This window comes from Lontra canadensis, unplaced genomic scaffold, assembly GCF_010015895.1.
Source record: "Lontra canadensis isolate GAN:19392208 unplaced genomic scaffold, GSC_riverotter_1.0 scaffold59, whole genome shotgun sequence".
Classification (NCBI taxonomy): domain Eukaryota; kingdom Metazoa; phylum Chordata; class Mammalia; order Carnivora; family Mustelidae; genus Lontra; species Lontra canadensis.
In genome coordinates this window covers 2,878,099-2,904,555 of record NW_022631053.1, presented here as the reverse complement: position 1 = coordinate 2,904,555, position 26,457 = coordinate 2,878,099, and the positions used below count along the sequence as shown (strand labels likewise).

Below are 26,457 nucleotides of genomic sequence, written 5' to 3'. Positions count from 1 at the left end.
GGGGCTGGGGCCCCAGGGGCCTGGGGCTGGGGCAGTGACATGAGCTGAGGAGACACAGAAGCACAGAGACTGAGACAGACCTGTGGACTGAGACAGGCAGGAGACAGAAAGCCCTTCCTGGCCTCTTCAAGTAGATATGGCCACTTGGCTCTCCGTACCTCTCATGCTGGCCCTCAGAACTAGCACCGGAACGCGTAACCAGACCTGGAGCCTCTGTAAGCCCAGTGCCCAGCCAGCACGTGGCCTGGAACAGGGCTGAAATGTAGGGCGAATGAGGAACTGAAGGAGACAGCATCACACGGGGTTAGGATCCCAGGCTCTGGAATCAGGCTCCCTGGGTTGGAGTCTCGGTTCTGCCACTCAGGGGCCTAGAGCAAGTTATTCAACCTCTCTGGGCCTCAGTGTCCCCATCTGTGACGTACCTATTACATAGGCTTATTAGGAAGACCAAGTGAGTTCACACATGTATGTAACGCAGCACACACACAACAATGTGAACGGCCCAGGGCTACTGCTCAATAAATGTCAGCTGTAAAGGCGTAACACAGGTTTGGGAAAACTGGAGGAGAAAGGGACAGATGGGACCATACCTCCCCAGCCTCTGTTTAGTGGCCCATGGTGGGATGTGGAGGCCCCCAGCTTGCGGTGCTGACGCCCTGTGGTGGCTAGCTGCTCTTTAGACGCCAAGACTGGCCTTCCACTTCCTCCTCTCACTTCTTATTTGGGCACCTCTGACGACAGCGACTTCAGCTGGGCCATCCCAGTCTCTCCCACTGCCTGGCAGCCACAGTAACACAGGCAGTGGGTGGGGTGGGGGGTGGGAGAGGCTTGGGGGCTGGTCCCAAAGAGGGGGTCAGAGAACGGTGGAGCACCTGCCCCAGCCCTGAGCACCCACTCAGCTCAGGCACATTCCCCTCCCCATGAGTCAACGCATAGTTAAGATCTTTCTGCTGGGAAAAGGGGTGTCTGAGCTCCAACATCAGGAGCCAGGGAAAGGCTTATCCAGGAGGGACCACTCCTGACTCTCTGAGGGGACAGGCCAGAATTACACCCACACCCACGGCTGCTGGGTTTCCACTGCTTCCCTTGCCCCTTGAGGGGGGAGGGAGCCTCTGTCACCTCTTCTCTGGCAGCTGTGCAAAGGGGATATCCTTGACCCTCACTCCCCAGGGGCTTCTGCACAGTCACGGGTATCTCTAACCTCTTTTGGGACTTCACCCCACCCGTTGTCCATAGCCCTGCACAGCGCTGCTGCCACTCTCCCCTTGCCCAAAGTCTCCTTCAGCCCCCTGAATCTCCTAGAATCTTCCCCGGAGCGTCCAAACCTCCTTAAAACCACACACACACACACACACACACACACACGCACGCCATGTATCCGGGAGACCCCCCTACACACACACAAAGACGTCAGATATCCGGGAGACCCCCACCGGAGGACGTCCTGCTTCCCTCCTTCGTGGCTAGGCTTTCCCCAGTGAGTGTTCAGGTCCCTAGACTTTCCCCAGCCTGGCGGGGCGGTGAACGCCGTGGGCGGGGCTCCGGGGCAGCGGCCCCCCCCCGGGGGCGGGGCCTGCCGCTCTAGGGGCGAGGCCATCCGAGGCCGCTCCCCGCCCGCCCCCCAGCCCGCCCAGCTCGCGGATCCTATAAAGGGAAGCGACCGGGGGCCCGCCCTGCTGGCACCCTCTAGCCGCAAGCAGACCCGTCGCGCGGCGCGAGCACCGCCTCCGAGGGTCGCCGGGCGCTGGAGCCATGACCCTCCGCCGACTCAGGAAGCTGCAGCAGAAAGAGGAGGCGGCGGCCGCCCCGGACCCCGCGGCGCGGACTCCCGACTCGGAAGTCGCTCCCTCCACTCCGGCCCCGACCCCGGCCTCGGGTCCCCGTGCTGCAGCCGCCAGCTCTGGGGCCCCCGGAGACGAGCTGTACGCGGCGCTGGAGGACTATCACCCGGCTGAGCTGTATCGCGCGCTCGCCGTGTCCGGGGGCACCCTGCCCCGCCGAAAGGTGCGTCGCCACCCCCGAACTCCCACGGCCCCCCAGCCCTCGGTACCCTCCGGTGTCTTTTCCCCGAGACCTGCTCAGCCCCGCAACATCCCGCATCTGTGCCCGTTGACCCCACGACATATTCCTCGGGGACCGCCGCGTCCCCCACCTACTTCCCCAGCCCGCTCTTACCCCCGACACGTTCTGAACCTGCTGTCCCTTGGTCAGGCTCCTCGGCCTTCTCCTCCAAAGGCTTAAGCCTCCCCCGCCTCCACGCCGCCCCCGATCTCGTCGGCTCCCCTCTCCGCTCCCCACGCGCAGCCGTCGCGTCTCGCTCCTTTCCTTCCCGAGCACCCCCTTCTCCTGCTCGCTCCATCTGGCTTTCAGCACCCTTGTGCCCCGCCTCCCGCGCCCTGGTGTCTCGAGGCCCCCGGGACCCTTCGCCTGGGCTTCTCCAGTTGGAGCGCGGAGGCCTAGGGCTGCGTCCCGCCGCTCGCCGGGACACTCCGAGGGTCTCAGAGCCCGGGTGGGGGGAGAGGGAGGCGGGTGGACGAGAAAGTGTGTGCGGCGCGGCGGACTCCCGAGAGCTCACCCTTCCGAGGGGACGCCCGGATTGCTGGGCTCCGGGCCTGCGCCTTGCCCCACGACGGAGGTGCGGGGCGCGAGGGCACGGCTCCCGGGACTTCGCCGCGACCGGACGCGGTGGGAGGGGTCGCAGGGCGCCCGCGGGGCAGGAAGGATGCGAGCCGCGCCCGCCCTCCGAGTCGCCCCCTCTGCGGGGCTCTTCCTCTGGCCTGTGGGGACCTGAGCGCTCAGAAGTCAGGACACAGACCCAGGTTGGTGGTGGGGGGGGGGCGGCTGGTGGCCTTTCCCCGTTCAGCACGCCCCCCACCTCCCCGGCCCTTGGCTCCCCCCCCATACAATGAACAGCTTGTTGAGAATTTGCATTTTATGAAAATCGGGTTGAAAGACAAAGGGGTCTCTCTCTATGCTGCCCAGTCCTTCCACCCTGACCCATTTGGGAACTGCCCCCACCCCTGAGGCCAGTCTTTGGTTCTGGAAAAAGAGGGCTCACTTCTCTTCCTAGCCTTGGGGCAGCCTGGGGGGAGGGTTAACTAGGGCACAGACCTGGAAGGCCCTGGGCTGTTTAGGGCTCATGGGACAGGAGCTGGTCTGGCACAGCCTCTTCCAAGGGCCAATAATTTAAGGAAGGAGAGAGACTAGTTGCTCCAGGGTCCCAAGAAAGCAGGAATCTTCAGCTCTGACAAACCCCCCCACCCCCCCCCAAAAAAACCCTCCCAGTCTCTCTCCTAAGTATAGTGAGACTTAAGGACAAGTTAGAGGTCTGGTTTTTGTTTTGTCCAAGAGTGCAACAAAATATATGGCAACGTGGAGAAACCCAGGTGGAGCTGGGTGCAGCTGGCCACCTACCGCTGGGATCCACAGTTGGTCCCTGAAACGGCCTGTAGTTTGGGGGAGGAGGGGTGGCCCAACTGTCCCCTAACTTTTCATGTTCAGGCTGGAACTGCCGGCCCTCCAGACCTGGGTCTCTGACCCCAGCTCCCCCAAGTCTCTGTTTGCGACGGAGAAAATAGGAGGAGATGCCCAACTGGTGGTGGTGGTGGGGAGTGTCTCTGGAGTACCTTGATAAGCAAGCCCAGGGTCCCCCTGCCCTTTTTTGGGAACATCTGGAAAGAGCCCCTATCTCAGCTTTCAGAGTCTGAGGGCTCTGAGTCCTGCAGACACGCACCCTGAGGGTAGAGACTATTCTGTCTAGATTAATGAGTCCCCCTTTTGCCCCCCTCACCATCTGGGCTAGCACAATGCTTAGAAGTCCGTGCATCTGGAACCCAGTAGGACCGTTGTGTTCCCACAGTCTCGGTTATGGGGTAGAGCCTTAGGGAGAGCTCTGTGGGGGTGATGCCGCAGCAGCGCTTGGCGAATAGTTACACTGGCCCCAAAGCAGGTATGGAACTGGCACCAGACAGGCAGGCGACAGGAAGTGAGGTGCTAGGTCCAGGGCTGGAGCCCAGGGGAGGGACCTCCCAGAGTAGGACTCTCAGCATGGGCTTGAGGACAGTCCCCCTCACCTGCTCCTTCCTCTGTATCTGCCCACCCAGGGCTCAGGATTCCGCTGGAAGAATCTTGGCCAGAGTCCCGAACAGCAGCGGTGAGTCGCCAGCACCCCAGCCCCTGCTCTGGTCCCCAAGGGTCAGGTGGGCTGGGGGTGGAGAGCAGCAAGACACAGCTCTCGGTCCAGTGGGAGTCATTCTCTCAGCAGGCTTCCCTCGCTAGGAGTGAGGGGCAGGTGGGGGCGTGGGCTGTGTTAAGGGGGTGGCAGAGAAAGGAGGTAGGGATTCTTAGTCATCAGGTGCTCCTCATGCCACCCCCAGTCCTGCCAGTTACCCCTCCCCAGGGAGATCCAGATCTTGGAGGTGGAGGAAGTGGAAGTCTTTGGGGGGCTCCCCTGAGCTCTCCTGGTCCCAGCCCACCCTAGGGCCCAGACCCTAGCCCGGCTGGCATCCGGTTGTTTGAGTCCAGCGACCCCTGCCTCCAAGAGCTTAGTCCTCTGCTGCCCCCATCCTGGGGCCAGGACTGAAGTAGGCGCCGACCTCAGGCCCTACATTGCTCAGTCCCATGCAGACTGGGGCCTGGCTGCTAAAAGGAATCAGCAGACGACAGCCCGCTAGCCAGATTGGCCTGTTGGACCCCTGAGCTAAGAGTTGTTTTTCTAGTTCTAAAGGGTTGTAAAAATAACAACAAAGAACAATCTGTGACAGGGGCCAAATGGAGCCCGCAAAGAAAGCCTAAAATATGTACTATCTGGCCCTTTGCAGAAAAAAAGTTGGCCAACACTTGCAGAAACCCAGAGAGCGCTGGGGTAACACACAACTTCAGTCACCCTATTCCTCGGCCCTACGGCCCTACGCACAACACACACAGTGGGGGGAAAGGCCTTCTTTCCCAGTGGGGAGGAGCTCAAGTTAGGGCTGGGAGTTGCTGGTCAGCATTTGGGGGCATCTGGGTCAAGCTGGGAGCTGTGGGCCTGGGTCTCTAGGGCCTTTCTGAAGCCAGAGACTTGAAGGGACCTCTGGAGGCTGCTTTCACTCTGCCTCTGGCAGGGCGGGAAGGAAGGGGGTGGGGGTGGGCAGAGGAAACTCTGGGCTCCCTCAGCAGGCGAGGATCTGGAGCGGCTCCAGACCATTGTGTCCAGTGGGCAGGCCTTCAGTGCGGGAAGGGGCGGCCTTGAGGTTCCCCTCCCCCCAGCCTCACATCTGGTGGGCTGGCCCGCTGCAGCTGGGAGGAGCAGCTGTGGTCTGGGCTGAGTCTCGTGACTGGCCTCCAGGGGTGGGGCCAGCCCTCTCCCCAAGGCTGCCGTGGTGAGGCTCAGGGCTGGGGCCAGAATTCAGGGCCTCAACGAGTCAGTGAGTGGTACCCTAGGGCTTGCTAGAAAGATGGAGGAGTGGCTCAAAAGCTCAGAGAGTCCATTCCCTCTGGGGGCCAGCCATTTCCAGTGCCTCCCTGCCCCAGAGGTTAGATTGATTCTCTGTGGCTCCGTGAAGCTGATCTGGACTGGGGATTGGGACGGGCATTCCAGCAACCTGTGATGAGAGTGGGTTGTGGCTGGAGACCGATGAGTCCTGCCTGGGTGTTCTAGAGCAGAACCCACCATCAGTGGAAGGCCACACTATGGGACCAGCAAGTTCCTTTTCATCGTGACAGTCCTGAAATGGCCCCTGTGTCCCCTTGCAGGAAAGTGCTGACTTTGGAGAAGGAAGAGAACCAGACCTTCGGCTTTGAGATCCAGGTGGGAGAAGCTGGGTACTGAGGGAGTGAGGGATCGGGAGGCCAGGGATGGCTGGCCCCTGCCACAGCCCTGGCGGATCGTCCCCTTGTCTCTGACAGACTTACGGCCTTCACCACCGGGAGGAGCAGCGCGTGGAGATGGTGACTTTTGTCTGCCGGGTTCATGAGTCCAGCCCTGCCCAGCTGGCTGGGCTCACACCAGGTGAGGCCTGAGCCCAGGACACAGGGCTCCGGGAAGGTGGGATGACCTTACTCCCAAGTAGAGGGTCTGAGAAATGTCTTCTGAAATCAATTCCCCTTCCTCCTCCTGTTTTGAGAAGGCCAAAAAGAAGAATGGATAGAATCGGGGCGCCTGGGTGGCTCAGTGGGTTAAAGCCTCTGCCTTCGGCTCAGGTCATGATCTCAGGTCCTGGGATCGAACCCTGCATCGGGCTCTCTGCTAGGTGGGGAGCCTGCTTCCTCCTCTCTCTCTGCCTGCCTCTCTGCCTGCTTGTGATATCTCTCTCTGTCAAATAAATAAAATCTTTAAGAATGGATAGAATCTAGGCTTTGGATCCAAGCAAACATGCCATTTACTGTGTGATATCGAGCAGTCCCATCTGCAAAATGGGGGCAGTAACATGCCTGGGGTTTCCCCAGGCACACAGCCAGGGCCTGGTTAATGGCAGATGTTGCTGCTGCTGTTTTCCTTCCTCCTGGCAATCTGGCCATCCAGCCCAGGGCAGGAGTTGGGAAAGGGGCTATGTTCCTTTAGATCTGCTTGGTATTGGAGATCAGGACGGATCCCACACCGACCTGGCCCAACTCTGGGGTACCTGCGCTCCTTCCTCTAACAAGGAAATGATATGATGCTTCCAGTAGGGGACCCTTGGGATTGGCCAAATCTAGAGCCCCAGGTCCCAGGGAGGGGATTGAGACCCTATGAACTCACTGCCCCTCCCCCATTTTGGTTACTACTTTCTTCCCTGAGCTGCACCTCCGTGCTCACTCACCAGCAGCCCCTGCTGGCCATCTGGTATACTTCAACTTTGCACAATACCTTCACATCCACTCTCCCTGCTGATCCAAGAAGTAGCCACCATAGGGATCCACGCCCCCTTTTTTACAGATGGGAAGTGGGCCCTCAGAGAGGGTGGCTTCCCCTGCCTCAAGTCGGGAGGTTCTTTGGTGGCTGAGGCTCTCAGAAGCTGAGGCCTCTCATGCCGGGGTGCTGGTGTCAGGTCCCAGCTCTGTGCTGCTCATCCTGACCCCTCCCTTTTGGCTGAGTCTCATGACCCCGTGGGGGCTAGACAGAAGTAACCAGCTCCCAGGGCAGCCCAGGGTATCTGAGAGGGCTCAGCCTTTGGGGACAGTTTCCTGAGGGTGGGGTGAAGGTGTGGGCATATGAGGGCCTGACCCCTGCAGCGGGGGTGCTGGACCAGGACGAGGTTCCCCCCACAACCATGAGGAGTGGCTGGAGGGAGCTCACAAGCATTCTGTGGGGTTCTTACCCTGACCCTTTCTGGCTCGGGTAGGGGGCTAGAATTCTTCGGCTCTGCCTCAAGGAACAGATACTGACCCCCCTCTCTGCCTGGCAGGGGACACCATTGCCAGTGTCAATGGCCTGAACGTGGAAGGCATCCGGCATCGAGAGATCGTTGACATCATTAAGGCATCTGGAAATGTTCTCAGGTAGGTCCGGGTGCTGTGGTCCCTGAGGATCCCCGAGCTCAGCTTCTCTCAGTTTCCACACCCTGTGGGTTCACACAGCCTTTGATTCCCCAACCTCCCCAGGCTGGAAACTCTATATGGGACGTCAATTCGGAAGGCAGAATTGGAGGCCCGTCTGCAGTACCTAAAGGTAAGAGAGCCCGGATAATGGCCCCCTCCGCCCTCTCCTCCCCCAGCCCCTGCCCCTTCCAGCATCAGTCTTCCTAGGGGCCCATTTACCTGTCCAAACCTGCTTTTAACCTTAAGATTTCTTCTGTGTACTGCCCGCCCCCTCAGTCTGTCTCTTCCCACCTCCTGCTTGTTTCTTGCTAGCTGCTGACAGGGAGCCGGGGGGTGTCTCTTGCAGCAAACCCTGTATGAGAAGTGGGGAGAATACAGGTCCCTGATGGTGCAGGAGCAGCGACTGGTGCACGGTGAGTGGAACTCGCCCCCACCCACACCCCCCTTCAATAACGCTCCCCCTCAGAACTAGAGCGTTCCTTCCCTCTCCCAGGTGCAGAGAGGTTGCTACTCCGGGCACAGCGCTGCCCTGGGCTACTACACTGCACACGCATTCTGAGTTCATTCTCATGATGGCCTTTGACAAAGCCTTAGTATCTCCATTTCACAGATGGGAGCGGCGAGGCTCATTGAGCTGGTTTCAAATACCTTCGGCGCCCTTGCGCCCCGGCCGGTCCTCCTAAGGACTTGAGTGGAGAATCCTGTTTTATAGAGGAGGGAAGTGGGACTTAGGCCAGAGGACCACACGGATGGTCGGATGGTCCGGAGGAAGGAGCGGAGGTCCCCTCCCCGGGCGCTCTGACGGCCCGCCCTCTTGTCCTCTCTTCCCTGGCAGGCTTGGTGGTGAAGGACCCGAGCATCTACGACACGTTGGAGTCGGTGCGCTCCTGCCTGTACGGGGCGGGCCTGCTCCCGGGCTCCCTGCCCTTCGGGCCCCTGTTGGCGGCGCCCAGGGGTCCCCGCGGGGCCGCGCGGCGGGCCGGGGGCGACGCGGACGACGCAGTCTACCACACGTGCTTCTTCGGGGGCGCCGAGACGCCCGCGCCGCCGCCACCGCCCCCCGCCCGCGCTCCGGGCCCGGGCCCAGCCGAGGCTCCGGCGTCCATGCCCCGGGCCGCTCTGAGCCGCAGCGCCAGCGTGCGGTGCGCGGGCCCCGGAGGCGGCGGCGGCGGCGGCGGCGGCGGCGGGGCGCCGGGCGCGCTCTGGACTGAGGCCCGGGAGCAGGCCCTCTGCGGCCCCGGCCTGCGCAAAGCCAAGTACCGCAGCTTCCGCCGGAGGCTGCTCAAGTTTATCCCCGGACTCAACCGCTCCCTGGAGGAGGAGGAGAGCCAGCTGTAGGGGCGGGGCGGGTGGGAAAGGTATTTATTTATTTATTCGATCCAGCCAGTGCAGAAAGGGGGCGAGGGGAGGGGCGGGTACCCGCCCCCCCAAGGGACCCCAGGAGCCCAGCGCAGCGGGAGAGGGTCCTTGCCAGCGCCAGTCGGTCTGCTGGTGCCTGGCTGTCTCTGCAGAGCGCTGCTGGGCCCGGGGCTCCAGATTCCTTTTCAACTCATCCTCCCCTAAACCACAGTGGGAGGTGGGGCGGGGAGAACCAGGCAAGCTGGGGATGGGAGAGGTTTGGGGGCGTTCATCCTACATGTGGGTCAGTAGTGCCTTGTGGGGTGTCCAGGAAAACCCCTCTGGAGGGGAGGAACCCTATCCCGCGAAGCCCTCTCCTCAGCTTTACTTGCTCCTCACACTTGGCCTGGGGGAGAAATTGCCTCCGGTCGGTCGTTCCCCTACCTTCCACACACATGCACAGTTCCAGTTAACCAGCGGGCCCCTGAAGAGGCCTAAGGTGCTGGGCCCCCTCCTTCGCGGCCTCGACCCCTAAGGGCTTGGCCCCTCCCAGGGGCCTGTAACTAAGTTGGGTCCTGCCGGGCAGGGGTCCTGGGTTCTCTGCCCCTTGGGGGACAGGAGTGGGCGTGTCCAGGTGGGATAGGGGCAGCCCAGACTGTTCCACCGTTTTGCATATTGTTGCTTCTGAACCACTAACTGTATAAAATTGAGTTTTTTGCATCTGTTGTCAGCGTGGTGACTGCCTGGTTGGGGGGGGGGCAGGACGGGGCTCCAGAAAGCTCTGACTCTACCACACACCCCTCCCCCTAACACACACGCCTCCTTGCGCGTGCATGCACACACACACGCGCGCGCGCGCGCGCGCACACACACACACACACACACACACACACACACCCTTACACTGTATTTTACATCTTATTTGCTTGGAGACTGCAGCCAGGGGCATAGTCTGGGGGATCTTGACTTCCAATATGAACCTGAGGAAGAGCCCCCCCCCCTTCAGAACTTGGGCTTCTGGTTGTCTTGAACTTCCCTTCCTAAATCCTCACAACACGGGGGTGGCCAAGGCTCCTCTCAAGGACTTAACTATCCCTGTGCTTGGAACCCTCTTGGAGCTGGGCCTTGGTCTCCCACAGAGGAGGCCTCAGCCGCCAGCCCCCCAACCTGTGACAGGCCTAACCACTGACCACTCCATTGTTCTAGAATGCCTCACTGTACTCCTAAAATAAGATTCTGACTCCCATGCTGGATTGTCTGACACCCCCACCTGCCTCAGTTTCTTGTCTCCTCGCTTCCTTCTCTGGCCCCTTCGCTATATCCGGAACGCTTCAGATCCCACCCGCTCGAGCCCTCTGCCTTCACTCTACCCATAATTGGCCCCCTCAGTCCTCAGCTCTGCCTCCCAAAGGACTCCCCACCCAGTCGAAAATATAGTCACACCTTCCCATGTGGCAGAGCCCTGGCTTTTTCTGTCCTACCACTCATCACCCTCTGTAGTTGTCTTGACTTCTGTGGAGTCTAGTGTTGGCCTGGCCTGGCTCCCTGTGACAAGGCACACTCCTCACAGCAGCCCTCCGGGGACCTTTCCTGTTTTCTCTGCCACTACGTTCTTGCCTGCTACTAGCTCACAGTCAGACCCCAATAACGACAGCACGTGCTCACAGCATCTCTGCAAGGTGGACCATTCTTTGAGGACACCCAAGGCAGGTGACCCATCTAGGGTCACGAAGAAAGCAAGAAGCTAGGCCTGGGACGTGAAACTCCTATGCCAGTGCTTGCTGGCAGTGACCAGCATACAAGGGCAGCTTTAAGGGGTCTGAGTGGCACCTTACCCCAGCCAGGCCATCTCCTACCCTCTCAGTCCTGCACAGAACTGCACTTGCCTCCTGAATGGGCTCCCTGTTTCCTCTCTTGCCCCAGGCCCATCCCCTCACCTAGTAGCGTGGGCTCGATCTTTCTGAAAAGGAAATCCGATCATAACCCTCCTCACTTAAAACCCGTCACGGCATCCCCCTGGAATAAAAGAATAAAATCCAAACTGTTGCCTATGGCTTATCCATAACATCTTGTCCTTCTGGGCAGACAAATGACAAAAAGACATCCCTTCCTCTGAGCTGACAGCAGCCACAGAGGCCCAAGAATGTGGTAACCAGGAGACTTTGTGCAGTGCACAACATCTGCAAGCGAGCGTACTGGGATGCCCTGCAGGAGGCCCTCTGGGGTCAGGTCTCTATCGCTCTCTTCAAGCTCAAATTGTTTCTCCTTCCATGTCATTTCTCCTGTTCAAGCCACACTGTTCTTCCTAGTTTAATTCCTCAAATATGCCCAGCCCTTTCTTGTCTTCGCCCTTTGCCCACCATGTGCTCTCTGCCTGGACTACTCTTCTTTACAAGACTGATTTCTTCATCCTCCGGCTTCAGCCTAAACACTTCCTCACAGAGCTTTCCCAGATCAGATCAGTAGTTTCCTGTCCTCATCATTCTTTATCTTGAGCCCTCTAGTTTTTGTTGTTGTTGTTTTTTGTTTTTTTCTTCTTTACAGCACTTACTCCCCATTGGTAATTATATGACTTCTTTTGTACAGATAGGTCTTCTGCCTCCCTAGGGCAGGAAACTCAGCCTTGTTTACATTGTACCTGGGGGGCCTAACACAGTGAGGTACACAGCAGGTGCTCAATAAACAGGAATGCTTCCACTGGGCAGACCAGCAGAGAGGTGATCACCACCTCCCTCTCCGCCCCCCTCCCCCCTCCCCCTTGTTCTCAGCCCTGGGGTCGGAGTGATGAAGAGGCCCCTCTCAGCTCCAGCTGATGCTGGCACCTGTGGGCCCCTCTCATGATATCCCTTTGGGGCTAGGCGTCAGCCCCAGCCCAGGCACCTGCACCTGGCTACCTTGCCCTCCCTGGTTCCATGGGGAGGGAGAACATTTGATTAAGAAAATGGAGCTTCCCCAGGCTCCCTGTTTGAACAGCTGCTCAGCAGCCATGACAAACAGCAGCTCCCAGAGGCTCAGGTCTTGGGGAGGGGCCCTTCCCTACCTTTGTTCCCAGAGCCCAGGACTGCCAGGGGACCAGCTGCCCCAGCAAAGCCTAGCACATTGCTGGGGGCGGGCTCTGCAAGGGCTTTCTCCTCCCAGCAGAGATACCCAGCCCCTCTGTGACCAGCCTCTTCCTCCCCTCCTCCCCTACATCTAGTCTCAGGAGTGATGTCCTGTAGCCCTCACCCAGGTCAAAGGGGACTCCTGGTCACAGTGTGCACAGAGGAGGGTGAGGGGGTGCCCAAAGGGGAGCTGAATCCCACCTCACAGATGATGGGATGACGGCACCAGCACAGCAGCCTCCTGCCGTGTAGGTGGGTGACAGGGAGTGACTAATGTGCGAGCTGCGATGCTAAAAATTAACCCAGGGATCGTGTTTGGTGGAGGGTGGGGGTGGATGGGAAGGGAGCAGGGACGTGGAATAGTGTGTGGCTGGTATTCCCCTGCCCTGCCTCTCTTCCTTCTCCTTCGTCTCCCACCAGCCTTCTGGTCCTCTCAGTGCGTCAGGGGACTTTGGGAGACCTTTCCCATCCCCAAGCCAGAAGGGACCCCGAATAATTCCAGAGAGAAGAGTAGAGGCCACTCTAGGTCTTGTGCGTGGTAGAGTGAGGACACAGCCTTGCAGATGGAGCTCTGGTCTGACATCCCTACAGAGTCCTGCACCTCTCCCCATCCCCCTGGCATGGTGGCTGCATGCCCCTGAGCTCCCTGGTTCTTCCTGCTCAGCCCTGGCCAGAGCTCTGCTCAGGAGTGGAGTGGGGGAGCAGAAAGAGCCATTGCACAGAGACAAGGACAGGCTTCCATCGGCAGGTGGAGCTGGGGTGCACTGTACCTGAAGGAAAGGACAAGGGACTATCTCCCGGAGCACCTCTAGGTACCAGCACTGTGTGAAACACTTCCAGAGCTTTCGACCACTCAGGCCTCACAGCATATCTGAGAACCATGTGCCACTGTCCCCATTTTACAGATGAAGAAGAAGCTAAGAGTTGGAGAGGTTAAGGTAGCATAGCTGGTACCTGGCAGAGTTAGCATTCCCTCATATAGGTTTGCCTCTAGAACCTGGACTGGGCAGAGGGAAGACTTCCTGTATGAGGACGGATGTCAAGATGGTAAAGAACCGTTTAGAGGAGCTGAGCCTCTAAGGCTGTGGGGCTCTCCTGTGGGGAAGGAAAGTGGGAGCATGAAGGGTGGATGAAAGTGGGACCTGAGGGAATAGAGTCTGATATGTGCCAGAGAGCAAATGAAGATCAGGTCCAGAAGGATCAAGGCTCCATGTATGTGGGTGTTGTGCTGGAATGAGGTGAGGACCTTCTCATCAAAAGATTGAGGGGCTCTTGAAACTGGGCTCTGGGGGCCACACAAGGGCTTGGGCTCGGAGAAGAGCTTTGTTGACCCACGTAAGAAAAGACGTTAGAAGGAGTAATCCAGAAACACTTCCATTTTGCTTGGAGACAAAACCATAGAACTTGAGCTGAATGGTGGCAGAAGAGATAAGATAGGAGAAGGCACTTTCTGCTCAACAATTAGTCACTCCCCAAATCGGGGAAGTGAGAGGCTGCAGGACTCCCCAAAGGTCAGGAGAAATGCCAAGCTGTCTAGTTGGGAGGCTGTCTGCCCTGCATTTGATGGCTGGATGGGGTGGCCTAAAGAAGGGAGGGCTGGGCTGAGACAAGTGAGAGAGAAAGGAGCCTGGGGCAAGGAGAAGGCTGGAGACCAAGGGGGGCTCCTCCAAGCCAAGAAAGAGCCAAAAAATTGAGAGGACACCGCAGAGTAGAGCTGGCGTGCCTGACCCCTAGTGGTGACCTCGGAACACTGCATCTCTCTCAGCCCTAACCTTACCGGCAGGGGACCAAGCAGAAGTAGGGTGCCCTGCCAGCCAAATGCGGGAGGGTAGCTCTCCCTCCTTAGAGCCCACCTCTCCAGAACTTCCTCAGCCCTGCCCCACACTCACAAAGTGGAGCCCCCTCTGAACCACACAACCCATCTGTGAACGTTTTCCTCCTGGAGTATAGAGAGCGCACCAATGTGTACAAGTAAAAAGTATGGAAAAGAAAGGGTGCTAATTAGTAACAAAAAAAACATGTAAGAATAAATCCCATTGGAAAAGTAAAAATATAGTAAAAGTAGTAGATTAATTATTATAAAGCTGGTATGAAGTTTAAAAGACAAAAATAGTAAAAATAACTATGATTACAATAATTAGTTAAGGGATACAAAGGTCAAAAGATGTAAAATGTGATCAAAAACACAAAACCGGGGTGCCTGGGTGGCTCAGTGGGTTAAAGCCTCTGCCTTCGGCTCAGGTCATGATCTCAGGGTCCTGGGATCGAGCCCCGCATCAGACTCTCTGCTCTGTAGGGAGCCTGCTTCCTCCTCTCCCTCTGCCTGTCTCTCTGCCTACTTGTGATCTCTGTCTGTCAAATAAATAAATAAAATCTTAAAAAAAAACAAAACACAAAACCTAGGTGGGGGAGAGTACAAATGTTGAGCTTTAGAATGGGATCACACTTAAGTCACTATGAAGTTAAAACAGACTGTTATAAGTTGTTATACATAAGCCTCGTGGTAGTCATAAAGCAAAAATCTATAGTAAAAACAAAAATAAATAAAGAGAACGGAACATAAGCATACCACTAAAGAAAGTCATCAAACCATAAGAGAGAAGAGCAACAGAAGAGGAAAGGAGCAGAGAGGAACTACAAAAACAGCAAAAAAACAATGAACAAAATGGCAATAAGTACATACCTATTATCTATTTGACTTTAAATGTAAATAAACTAAATTCTTCAATCAAAAGACATAATGGCTGAATGAATTAAAAAGAAAAAAAACCTGTACCCTTTTATATGCTGCCTACAAGAGAACACTTTTGTTGTAAGGACACATACAGGCTGAAAGTGAAGGGATGGAAAAGATACTTCATGCAAATGGAAACAAACAAAAAAAGCTGGAGTAGCTAGGCTGCTTCTTCTTCTTCTTCTTCTTTTTTAATTTATTTGACAGAGATCACAAGTAGGCAGAGAGATAGGCAGAGAGAGAGGAGGAAGCGGGCACCCCATGGAGCAGAGAGTCCGATGCAGGGCTTGATTGGAGGACCCTAGGATCATGACCTGAGCCGAAGGCAGAGGCTTAACCCATTGAGCCACCCAGGCGCCCCAGTAGATAGGCTTCTATTAGATAAAATAGACTTTATTATTATTTTTTAAAGATTTTATTTATTTATTTCACAGAGAGAGACACAGCGAGAGAAGGAACACAAGCTGGAGGAGCGGGAGAAGAAGAAGCAGACTCCCCGCTGAGCAGAGAACCTGATTCGGGGCTTGATCCCAGGACCCTGGGATCATGACCCGAACCAAAGGCACACGCCTAACGACTGAGTCCTGTCTCAGAGACTGTAATAAGAGACTGTAATAAGAGACAAATACAGAGACTGTAATAAGAGACAAAAAAGGGTGTTACATAATGACAAAGAGGTCAGTCGAGCAAGAGGATATAACAATTGTAAATATTTATGCACCTAACATAGAAGCACCTAAAAGTAGAAAGCAAACGTTAATAGACCAGAGGGAGAAATTGACAGCAAAACAGTAATAGTAGGGGATTTTAATACCCTACTTACATCAATGGATAGATCATCCAGGTAGAAAGTCAACAATAAATATGGCCTTAAATGACATGGTAGACCAGATGGACTTAACAGATATTTACAGACCATTCAACCCCAAAGCAACAGAATATACATTCATCTCAAATGCACAAGGAACATTCTCCAGGAGAGATGATACATGTTAGGCCACAAAATAAGTCTTACTAGATTGAAGAGAACTGACATCATATCAAGCATCTTTTCCAACTACAATGGCATGAAACTAGAAATTAATTGCATGAAGAAAACTGGAAAATCCACCAGTAAGTGGAAATGAAACAGGCTCCTCAACAACCAATGGGCCAAAGAAGAAATCAAAGGAGATACAGGGGCACCTGGCTGGCTCAGTCAGTAAAGCACACAACGCTCGGTCTCAGGGTGGTGAGTTCAAGCCCACGTTGGGCGGGTAGCTGACTTAATAAAAATTCCTTATGACAAATGCAAACAGAAATAGAATATACCAGAATCTATGGGGGGGGACAGCAAAAGCAATTCTAAGAGGGAAGTTCATAGTGATAAATGCCTACCTCAAGAAACAAGAAAAGCCTCAAATAAACAACCTAGCTTTATGCCTCAAGGAACTAAAGAGAGGACAAATTGAAGCTCAAATTTAGTGAAGAAAGGAAATAACAAAGAATTAGAGAAGAAATAAATGAAATAGAGACAAAAAAGACAATAGAAAAAGATCAAGAGCTGGTTCTTTGAAAAGATAAACCATATTGACAAACCTTTAGCTAGACTCACCAAAAAAACAAGAGAGGGGACTCAAATAAATAGAATCAGAAATGAAAAAGGGGATGTTACAACGGACACCACAGAAATACAAAGCAAAACGGACCACTAGGAACAGTTACATGGAACACACTGAACAACCTAGAAGAAGTAGATACATTCCCAAGAACATGCAACTTACCAAGACTGGATCATGAAGAAATAGAAAATCTGAACAGACTGATTACTAGTAAGGAGATGGAATCAGTCATCAGAAATCTCCCAGCAGGGGCACCTCGGTGGCTCAGTTGGTTAAGCCTCTGCCTTTGGCTCAGGTCAGGATCCCAGGGTCCTGGGATTGAGCCCCACATAGGGCTTCCTGCTCAGCAGGGAGCCTGCTTCTCTCTCTCTCCCTGCCACTCACCCTGCTTGTGCTCTCTGTCTCTCTCTCTGTGTCAAATAAATAAATAAAATCTTTTTAAAAAGTCAAACCAACCAACCAACAACAACAAAAACCCACAAAACCTCCCAGCAAACAAAAGTCTAAGACCAGATGGCTTCACCAGAGAATTCTACCAAACATTCAAGTAATTAATATCCTTCTCAAACTCTTCCAAAAAACAAAGAGGGGAACTCTTCCCTCCACATTTTACAAGACCAGCGTTACTCTGATACTAAAACCAGACACAATTACAGGCCGATATCCCTGATGAATATGGAGGCAGAAGTCCTCAACAAAATATTAGCAAACTGAATTCAACAGTACATTAAAAGAATCATCCGGCATGATCAAGTGGGATTTAGTCCAGGGATGAAAAGATGGGTCAACATTCACAGATGAGTCCACGTGAGACACTCCATAAACAAAATGAAGGACAAAAATCATACGGTTATTCAATTAGCTGGAGCCAGTAGATGCAGAAAGAGCATTTGACGAAGTTCAACATCCATTATGATACAAACTCTGAATAAAGTGGATACCCCAACATGATAAAGACTTCGTATGAAATATCCATGGCTAATATCACATCCGACAGTGAAAAGCTAAAAGCTTTCCCCCTAAGATCAGGAGCAAGGCAAGTATATCTATTCTTGCCACTTTTATTTAACACAGGATTGGAAGTCCTGATCAGAGCAATTAGGTAAGATTAAAAAAAAAAAAAAAAGCATCCAAATGGGAAAGAAGGAGTAAAACTGTCAGTATTCGCAGCTGACATGATATTATATATAGGAACCCTAAAGACTCCGTTCCCAGACTATCGGAACTAATGAAGAGATTCTGTAAAGTTGCGGGATACAAAATCAATACACAAAAATCTGTTGTGTTTCTATACATGAATAATGGGCTATCAGAAAGAAATTAAGAAAATAATCCCACTTACAATTTCATCAAAAAGAGTAAAATACCTAGGAATAAATTTAACCAAGGAGGTGAAAGATCTGTACACCGAAACCTGTAAGACATTAATGAAAGAAACCAAAAAAAGACAAATAAATGGAAAGATAGTCCACATTCATGGAGTGGAAGAATTACATTGGTAAACCAATGTCTGTACTATCCAAAGCAATCTACAGAGTCAAAGAAATCGTTATCAAAATTCCAATGGTACTTTTCACAAAAATTGAACGATCCTAAAGTTTGTATGGAACCACAAAAGTCCCCAAACAGCTAAAGCAATCTTGAGAAAGAACATCATCAGGGCATCAAGGTATCACACTCCCTGATTTCCAACTATATTACAAAGCAATAATAATCAAAACAGTATGGTATTGGCATAAAAACAGACACACAGATCAATAGAACAGAATAGAGAGCCCAGGAATAAATCCATGCTTATGTGTTTAATTAATTTACTACGAGGGAGCCAAAAGTATACAACGGAGAAAGGACAGTCTCTTTGCCAAATGGCGTTGGGAAAACTGGACAGCCACACGTAAAAAACTGAAACTGGCCCACTATATTACACCATACACAAAAATTCACTCAGAATGGCTCAAAGACTTGAATGTAAGACCTGAAACCATAAAACTCCTAGAAGAAAACGTAGGCAGTAATCAACCTGACATAGATTTTGACAATGATCTGACACCGAAAACAAAAGTGACAAAAGCAAAAGTAAATAAGTGGGACCACATCAAACTGAAAATCTTCTGCACCCCAAAGGAAACCATTAACAAAATGAGAAGAAAACTTACTCAATGGGAGAAAATATTTGCAAATCATGTATCGAATAAAGGGGCTAATATCCAAATATGTAAATAACTCCTACAAGTCAATAGCAAAAAAATAAACAATCCAGTTTAAAAATGGGCAGGGCACCTGCATGGCTCTGTCGGTTAAGCGACCTACTCTTGACTTCAGCTCAGATCTTGAATTCAAGCCCCTAGCTGGGCTCCCCACCAGGCATGGAGCCTGCTTTAAAAGAAAAAAAAGAGGGGCACCTGGGTGGCCCAGTGGGTTAAAGCCTCTGCCTTTGGCTTAGGTCATAATCCCAGGATCCTCAGAGTGGGTTAAAGCCTCTGCCTTTGGTTTAGGTCATAATCCCAGGGTCCTGGGATCAAGCCCCGCATAGGGCTCTCTGCTCAACAGGGAGACTGCTTCCTCCTCTGCCTCTCTGCCTACTTGTGATCTCTGCCTGACAAATAAATAAGTAAAATCTTCAAAAAAGAAAAAAATGGGCAGAGTATCTGAATAGACATTTTTTTTCCAAAAAAGACATTCAGGTGGCTAACAGACTCACGAGAAGATGCACGACGTCACTCGTCATCGGAGAAATGCAAATCAAAACTGCCATGAGCTATCGCCTCACACCTGTCCAAATGGTTAGTATCAAAAAAGAAAAGAAAAGAAAAATCACAAATCCTGGCAAGGAGGTGGAGAAAAAGGAACCCCCTAGTACTGTTGTTGGGAGTGCAAACTGGTGCCGCCACTGTGGAAAACAGTATGGAGGTTCCTCTAAAAGTTAAAACCGGAAGTACGATATGCTCTGACAATTCCACTTGTGCATATCTATCCGAAGACAAGGAAAACCCTAATTCGAAAAGCTATCTCCTCCCCCATGTTTACTGAAGCATTATTTAAAATAGCCAAGATATGGAAACATTCTAAGTGTCCATCAAGGGCTGAATGGATAAAGAAATTGGGGTATATATATATGTATTACTCAGCCATAAAAAAGAATGCAGTCTTGCCATTCGCAACAACATGGATGGACCTCAAGGGCATCATGCTGAGTGAAGTCAGACAGAGACAGACAAATACAATGTGATCCCTCTTATATATAGAATCTAAAACAGAAACAACCCAAGCTGTTAGATACTGATAAGTAATTGGTGGTTGCAAGAGGTAGGAGGTGGGGGTGGGAGAAATGGGCTGTTCTGAGGGTTATTGTGTTTTTTTTTTTTTTTTAAATAAATTGAACAAAACCTCTTTTTAAGTAGAAAGTATGCAAATAGTGGCCCTCTGGGGCTCTTTCCCCATGCTCCTCTGCAGAGTCACTCAAAAGTCCCCCTCTCCGCCACCCTCTCCAGCTGTCCAGGTCCAGGCAGCAGCCCCCACCCCCCAACACACACCAGAATGGCAGGTCTCCCAGGTCCCAGCACACATAGCATGTTCAACTCTCTCCAGATCTCACTGTAACCGAGGCCCGGCCCTCACGCCACTTTCTCTGAGATACTGGCCTCTGGTTCAGTGAGGGCAAGAGTAGTGATGACTAACTATGGCAACAGATCTCCTGCGGACATTCAAGGATAGCTAGGACCCTACCCTTCCCCTTAAGATTCTGATTCCAAAGTTCCATGGTAAGCTGAGGCTTCCACGCTTTAAAAAACACCCCAGATGCTCAGTAAGGAATTACTGAATGGATGCTGACTAAAGACGGTTCTAGAGACCTCTGAGCTCCCTCCCACCTAGAACCTTGGCATTCCAGGTACTACTAACAGCACTCTGGCTCCCGGGAGATCACAGCATCCACAGGGAGCTGATGACCTGTGCGTTCCACTGGCCCCTTCAGCTCCATGCTGTGGTGGCGGCTCCCGCCCCCCAGGCTGGGTGGGAGCTCTTGGAGGGCGGGAGATCCCATTGGACACATGCGTGTCCCCACGTAGGCTGGAGCCGATGTGGGCACACTATAGAAGTATGGGGACCTGTGTGGGGGCTGTGCGTGGCCGGTGCTCAGGGATGAGGGGAGGGGAGAGGAGGCTGGGACCCCAGGGGCGGGCAGGCTAGAGCTTCCCTGCAGGCGGTTGCTCCTTAAGGGTTCATGTCTAGACCAAGAGTTGGGGGTCAGCACGGGGAAATCAGACTTGTGGTAGTGTTGGGGGAGAAGCCCCACGAGCTGCCTCCAGGGCTGCAGGATTCACCTTCAAGTTCTGGATTTGGTTTAAGTGGGGTGGGAGTGGGGGTTCCACTTCAGTGCACCACGTGGAATCAGCGGGGGCCCCCCTTCCCTGTCCTCGCCCACTCTAAAGCTGAGAGGCTGAGGGCTGAATTGCAGAGGCAGGTTCCAGCCTGGGGGTGCAGCCGTCATTAGCTGGGGTGGGGGTGGAGATGGGGACTCTGGGTTGTGTTTGGCTGGAAGCTGGGAGGGAAGCAGGTGGCAGAGCTTGAGTGAGTAACCGCCTCCCCGAAGCAGCAAATCTTGCCGCCCCAGGAAGTCCCACAGACATGCTGCACCCCCTCCCCCCGCCCCCGCCGGGACCCCCCCCTGGCAAACGCCCACCCGGGCTCCGCACCTCCAGCTCGCGCTCGCGCTCGCTCTTCCGGCGCAGACGTTCGGCGCCCCAGCCACACTTGACCCCATTGCAGACACCCACACCGTGCCCCCGGGCAACCTCTCCGGCGGGTCCCCACTTCTTCCCCTGCCCCACCCCACCCACCGTCCCTACGCCCTCTTGCCGCGCAAACCCTTTAGAATCCCAGGAACTTGCCCAGCGGCGCCCCTCGAGGCTCCGGGGTTCCCGGGAGGGGCCGGTCCGGGCAGGGGGCGTGGCCCGGGCAAATTCGCAGAGCTTTGGGGCGCTGCCGCCCTCTGCTGGACAGACTTGGGAATTGCTTCACCTCTTGGTCGTCCCTTCCTTTGCTTTGCCCCCTTGGCCAACGGGTTTCAGACCTTCCTTGACCTCTCTGAAATATCTCTTCTTTCCTTTACCCGACCCCTGGAGAACTCCGAATTTATAGGTTTGGTCCTAGTGCTAGCTATGCCACAGGCTAGGCTCGGGTTTCTTCCTGGTGATAAGCAATCATGATGACCCAAGGCAGGACGGTGAGTGACACTTTGTAAACCCCAAGGGAGCATCTGGGTACAAGGTGTGGATGTAGTTAATGCTAAGGGCAGTCCTTCATACTTTCTGGGGTGTGGCTAGGGGAGACCACCTTTCCGCCTGTCTTTGGCCCGCAGTGGAACTAGAGGCACAATTCATCTCTAGGGGTTATCACATTTTGGTGAATTGCTTTTTAGTCTTTTCCCCATGGATAGAAGCATATATATAGACATGCGTTTTAATACAAATGTGACCATGCCCTATGTGCTGTTTTATATCTGGCCTTTCTTCCCCCCTCCAAGTGCCCAAGTTATGATTAAAAGCCCGGATTCTGGAGTCAGACAGACTAGCTTCAAGTCCTTCTGTTCTTAGGCAAACCACATAACCTCTACCTTTCTTGACCTGTTTCTTCATCTACATAATGGCATTAATGCCAGGAATATCCCCTTCACAGGCCCTGGGCATATCCAGCTCAGAACCTGCTAGCAGGTGCTGTCTCGTGCCTGTATTTTGAGCAAGACTCTTCTCCAGCCCCATGGTTCTTGGAGTGTGAAAGATGTTCTTCCTTCTACACGTGACCTAGTAGTAAGAAAGGGTGCGATCTCCATCTCTGAGCTTGTCCCCACCCCAACGCTGCTCTTGGCCCCATGGGTCTCATTATCCTTCCAGCACACTCAGAGTTTCCCCTTCTTAGAGCCCTGCCATTGCTCTCTGCCTCGCTGGCCTTTTCCCCAGGTAAGGGCTCTTTCCCTCACTTCCCTGGGGTCCCTACTCCCTGAAGCCCCTCTGACTGTTCCTGTAGAGTTAGCAGCCCCCGCCATTCTGTAGCCACTTACCTGCCCTGTCTTCCTAGCACTTCTCGGTCTGAGGTGTTATGTTACATATGTGTTTATCAGTATCTCCCCTCTTCCCGCCAATATATCTCCAAGGAAGTCAGAGACTGTTGGAGTGTTTTAATCGCTCCCCCATCTCTGTGGCTCCTAGAAGACTGCCCTGCAGAGATTGTTTTGTGAATAGGAATAAATCCACCCCTCACCTTTCTCCCTTCAGAGGCAACCGTGTGCTAGGGGCCACTTCTGTCCAGCAGGGGGCACCACCGCACAGCATTTTGGGGGTGGTCTGGCCCGTGCTAGGATGGGAGACCCCGCAGGCTCTCAGTAGAGCTCAGACTGGAAGAAAGAGGGTCTCCTGTAATAATCTGTACAGGCAGGCATGGCGCTGGAGAGCCCTGGACGCCTCCTCCGGGGTGCTCCAGTGCCCGACGTCGGAATATATCCTGACTGCTGGGCCTGGGGACACATCCTAGCCACGGATGCTTATGTGAGGGCTCACGCCCTGTCCTGGGCTGTGCCAAAGGAGGGCAGTGACGTGAACTGCACCGCTTGGTCCCTGGTGTGCTGCAAGGCCCAGACAGAAGAGTGTGTGAAATGTCTTATAAAGTAAACACCCAGCAAATGTCATTTACACACGCCTCTACCAGCAATGGCAGCAGCTTCAGCGACAGAAGAGGGGAGATCCAAGGGCACTCGAAGGGAATTGCCAGGCTAAACTAAGGTGGGCTTACGAAGAAGATTGAGACTGCAGGAGAAAGAAGTTGTTAAAAATAACAACTACCTTTCACCAAGAGCTTATCAGGAGCCAAGGCTGAGGAAAACGATATCCAAACGTTCGTCTAATTATAGCCAACACTTAGACGTTGTTGCCCTGTGCCAGGCACCGTTCAAGTGCCCTCTTTATGCATACAACCTGTCCGATCCTCCCAGCTCAGAGAGCTGGGTCCCATCATCGTCTCCAGTCTTCCCAGGAGGAAACTGAAATAGACAGCTTGAACAACTTGCCCAAGGCCACACAGATAGGGCTGGGATAACACACCTGAGCGATCTGCCTCCCAGATCAGGTTCCCAAGCCCTTGTGGTCCCAACCACTCTGTAAAGAAGACATTATTGTTCTAGTTCCCCGGTTGGAAACGGAGGCTCACCAAGCTTACAAAGGGTGCCTAAGGCCATGATGTAAACAAGCATATTTGAACCCTGCTGAAACACCAAGTGATACCTCCCAGTCCCCATGTATCACGAAAGGGGCTGCAGAGATGGGGACTGAGTTCTCTCTGATGACCCACCAGCAGCAAACATGCCTGCTCTTTCCTCTGAGGATCAGGGGACGGTGAGAGAACAGAGGCTATGAAGGGCCAAGTGGGTGACACAGAGGCAGCTTGGTGGCCTCCTATTGGTGGAAGGAAGGAGGCTGGGTCACCTTCTGGGCCAGGATGGGAAGAAGTGAAGGGTGCTGGTAGACACTAGGCTGTCCACAGTGCTGCCACCCAAGCCTGTGAGCCCCACACCCACCCCCCTCCACCGGTAGAATAGGGGTGCTGAGGGGCTGGCCTGACAGTGGGAGGTGGGAGCAACACCATCCCTTACCGCAAGTGCCCCCAGCCTAGCTCCTGGCTTCCAACCTGTTATATAAGCTGCTCCATACCCAGGGACTGGAAATAGCCATGGCAGTGCCGGGCTGGGCCGGGGGCATGATGAATGGTCCCCAGGAGCATCAGCTGACCGCTCCCTAAGTGACCTGAGGTCCTGCTGGCAGCTCAGATTACCCAGCCCTCCCGGGGAGGAGGCCCTCCCTGGCTTGCAGACGACGGTTCCAAAATGACTCTGTGTCTGGACATTTATGGTGTGAGTGTCTGCAGGATCATCCTGCTCACAAGCCTGAGTGGCTAACGCTATGCTGTGCCACTGTAGCCCTCTCCTGGATGCTGGGAGCCAGAGCCTGGCCCAGAGAAAGTGCTTTGGGATCCCTGGAGCCAGGACCAGGGACAGCGGGAAGGTCAGCTCCTCTGGGTCCTTCACGGGGGTGGGGGGGGGGGCAAAGAGCGAGAGGAGATTGAGAGGGTGACATGGGAGCTGCAGGCTGCGTTGTCCCAGGGCTGCACTCTGTCCCAACCCCACGCCTGTGTCACAGCCCACTCTGTCCTTGCACCTATAGCCCCTCAATGCAAGGGGAGGGCAGGACTCCCCACCAAACCACTCTGGCAGCTCTCTCTGGAAAGCCCTGCTCGTGCTGATGCACTGGCCAGGCTCCTGCCGCCCTCCTTGTGTGCCTGGGGGTCCTGGACTTCTGGACCCACGCAGAAGGCACAGAAGAGACAGGCCCCAAAGGTGCACCTGAGGGTTAAGGGACACCTACCCCACTGCAGGGTAAACCCACATGGGAGAAGGGCCTGGCCTCTCTGGTTCTGTCTGCTTCCATGTCTCTTCAGGCACTCCCCTGGGAGTTGTCGCTGGTAACCAAAGCTGGCCCTGCTGGTGACAGCAGGAGGAGGTGTCGCTTGGCAACAAGGACAGCAAGTAGGATCCAGCTAATCTGGCTTTGCCCTGGCAGGCGGCTGCCTGCCGGCTCCCAGCAGACCCCAGAGACAGATGCTTAAAAACTTCTACCTATTTTCACTTTGGGGAACCTCACGTTCTAGGCAAATTTCCAGCAAACCCCAAGGTCTGGGCAGGAAGGACACATTTTCTCCCCATCCTTCCTCTCCTCCCTGTCCCTATCCCTCTTCTTGAGCCCTATCGCTCTTCACAGCAAAGGGAAAAATCTGCAGACCTCTCTGGAGATCCCAGGCTCTGCTGTAAGCCAGGAAATTCGAGGTGAATCAGTTCACCTTCCTGAACCACACACTCCAATCTGGGAGGCAAACACTAGCGGTTCAGGGCGTAGACTTGGAGGCCACATTGGCGAGAATACTAATCCATACCCTGCTATTTCTCAGCTGTGGGACAACCGGCCCATTCTTTAACTTCTTGGAGCCTCAGGTCCCTCAATACTAAGTAGTACACCCCTGAGAGGGCTGTTGAAAGAAGGAAGAGACAAAGCAAGGAAGGTACTTGGCCCAATGCCTGGCATGTGGCTCTGCAGGATTGGCCCAGGCTCTCTTCTCTGGCCTCACATCCCAGCCCTCTTCCCCAGTCACTGGGCCCAGGGCCATTCACCTTCCTCTGCTGCTCCAAGGAACCAAACTCCCTCTGGGCTCCAGCCTTTCCCACATACTGCTCCTTCTCCCTGGAATACTTGGCCCTTCCCCCCATACTCCACCTGACAAATACTTCTCAGTTGAAAAATTACTTCCTTGGAGTAGAGTTCCTTTACCCATCACCCCTTCTAAATTACAGTTCCCCACTGAATATCCTGTTGGCATCCTGCACTTAAATTTTTTTTTCCCTCACTTTCTCTCTCTCTCTCTTTTTCCCCAGGACTCAAATGATTTACTGCACAGTCCGTCTTACCCATTGGGCTGCCCCTGGAGGGGCAGCCCTCTCATTTTCTCTTTATGGCACTTACTCCTTAATGGCAAGATGTGTAACATTAGTCTCCCCCTGCTGGACAGTAAGAATATGCCTGGGAGGACAGGGGCTGTGTCTGTTTCCTTCTTTACCACATTTCCAGCCAGAGGGTTTGGCCTAGGTGTTCTCTATAGTATCAGAAGTATGTTCCAGCTCCCTGTATCTCTTTATTCTTTTTTTTTTTTTTTTTAAGGGGTTGCAGAAGGAGAGGGAGAGAGAGAGAGAGAGAATCCAGTAGGCTCCAGGCCCAGCGGAGCCTGCTCGAGGCTCTATCTCAACAGCCCTGAGATCCTGACCTGAGCCAAAATCAAGAGTCGGAGGCTTAACCGACTCAATCACAGGAACAGGAACCCCTGTATCTCTTTATTTCTTATTTCTTCCTTTTCCTCACCTCCAAGTTGACCTAAATAATGTTTGCATCATTTCTTAGGTTCACTGAATCTCGGAGAAACCGGGTCTCACGGGAAAGACAGCTCAAGAATTAAGGGAGCTTACCCTTAATTCCACTCCTTTCTCCAGAGGACTGGCAGGACCAGATTTGGGATGGCTAATCGCAAACCAGCCCCCTTCAGACTTTAGGACCCCTCTTCTGCCTCATCCTGGGGCGCCCCCATCCTCGCA

The 26,457-nt window shown here is 53.8% G+C and overlaps 1 protein-coding gene across 1 annotated transcript; it reads left to right on the top strand.

Moving 5' to 3' along the window:
- The first annotated feature begins 1,738 nt into the window (after nucleotides 1-1,738).
- On the top strand, nucleotides 1,739-9,558 carry TAMALIN (trafficking regulator and scaffold protein tamalin). The gene is made up of 8 exons (XM_032876742.1): nucleotides 1,739-2,004; nucleotides 4,104-4,153; nucleotides 5,737-5,791; nucleotides 5,890-5,992; nucleotides 7,368-7,461; nucleotides 7,564-7,630; nucleotides 7,847-7,913; nucleotides 8,336-9,558. Exons 1-8 carry the CDS (start codon nucleotides 1,753-1,755, stop codon nucleotides 8,836-8,838), a joined length of 1,191 nt encoding a protein of 396 aa, XP_032732633.1. The 5' UTR covers nucleotides 1,739-1,752; the 3' UTR covers nucleotides 8,839-9,558.
- Nucleotides 9,559-26,457: the final 16,899 nt, after the last annotated feature.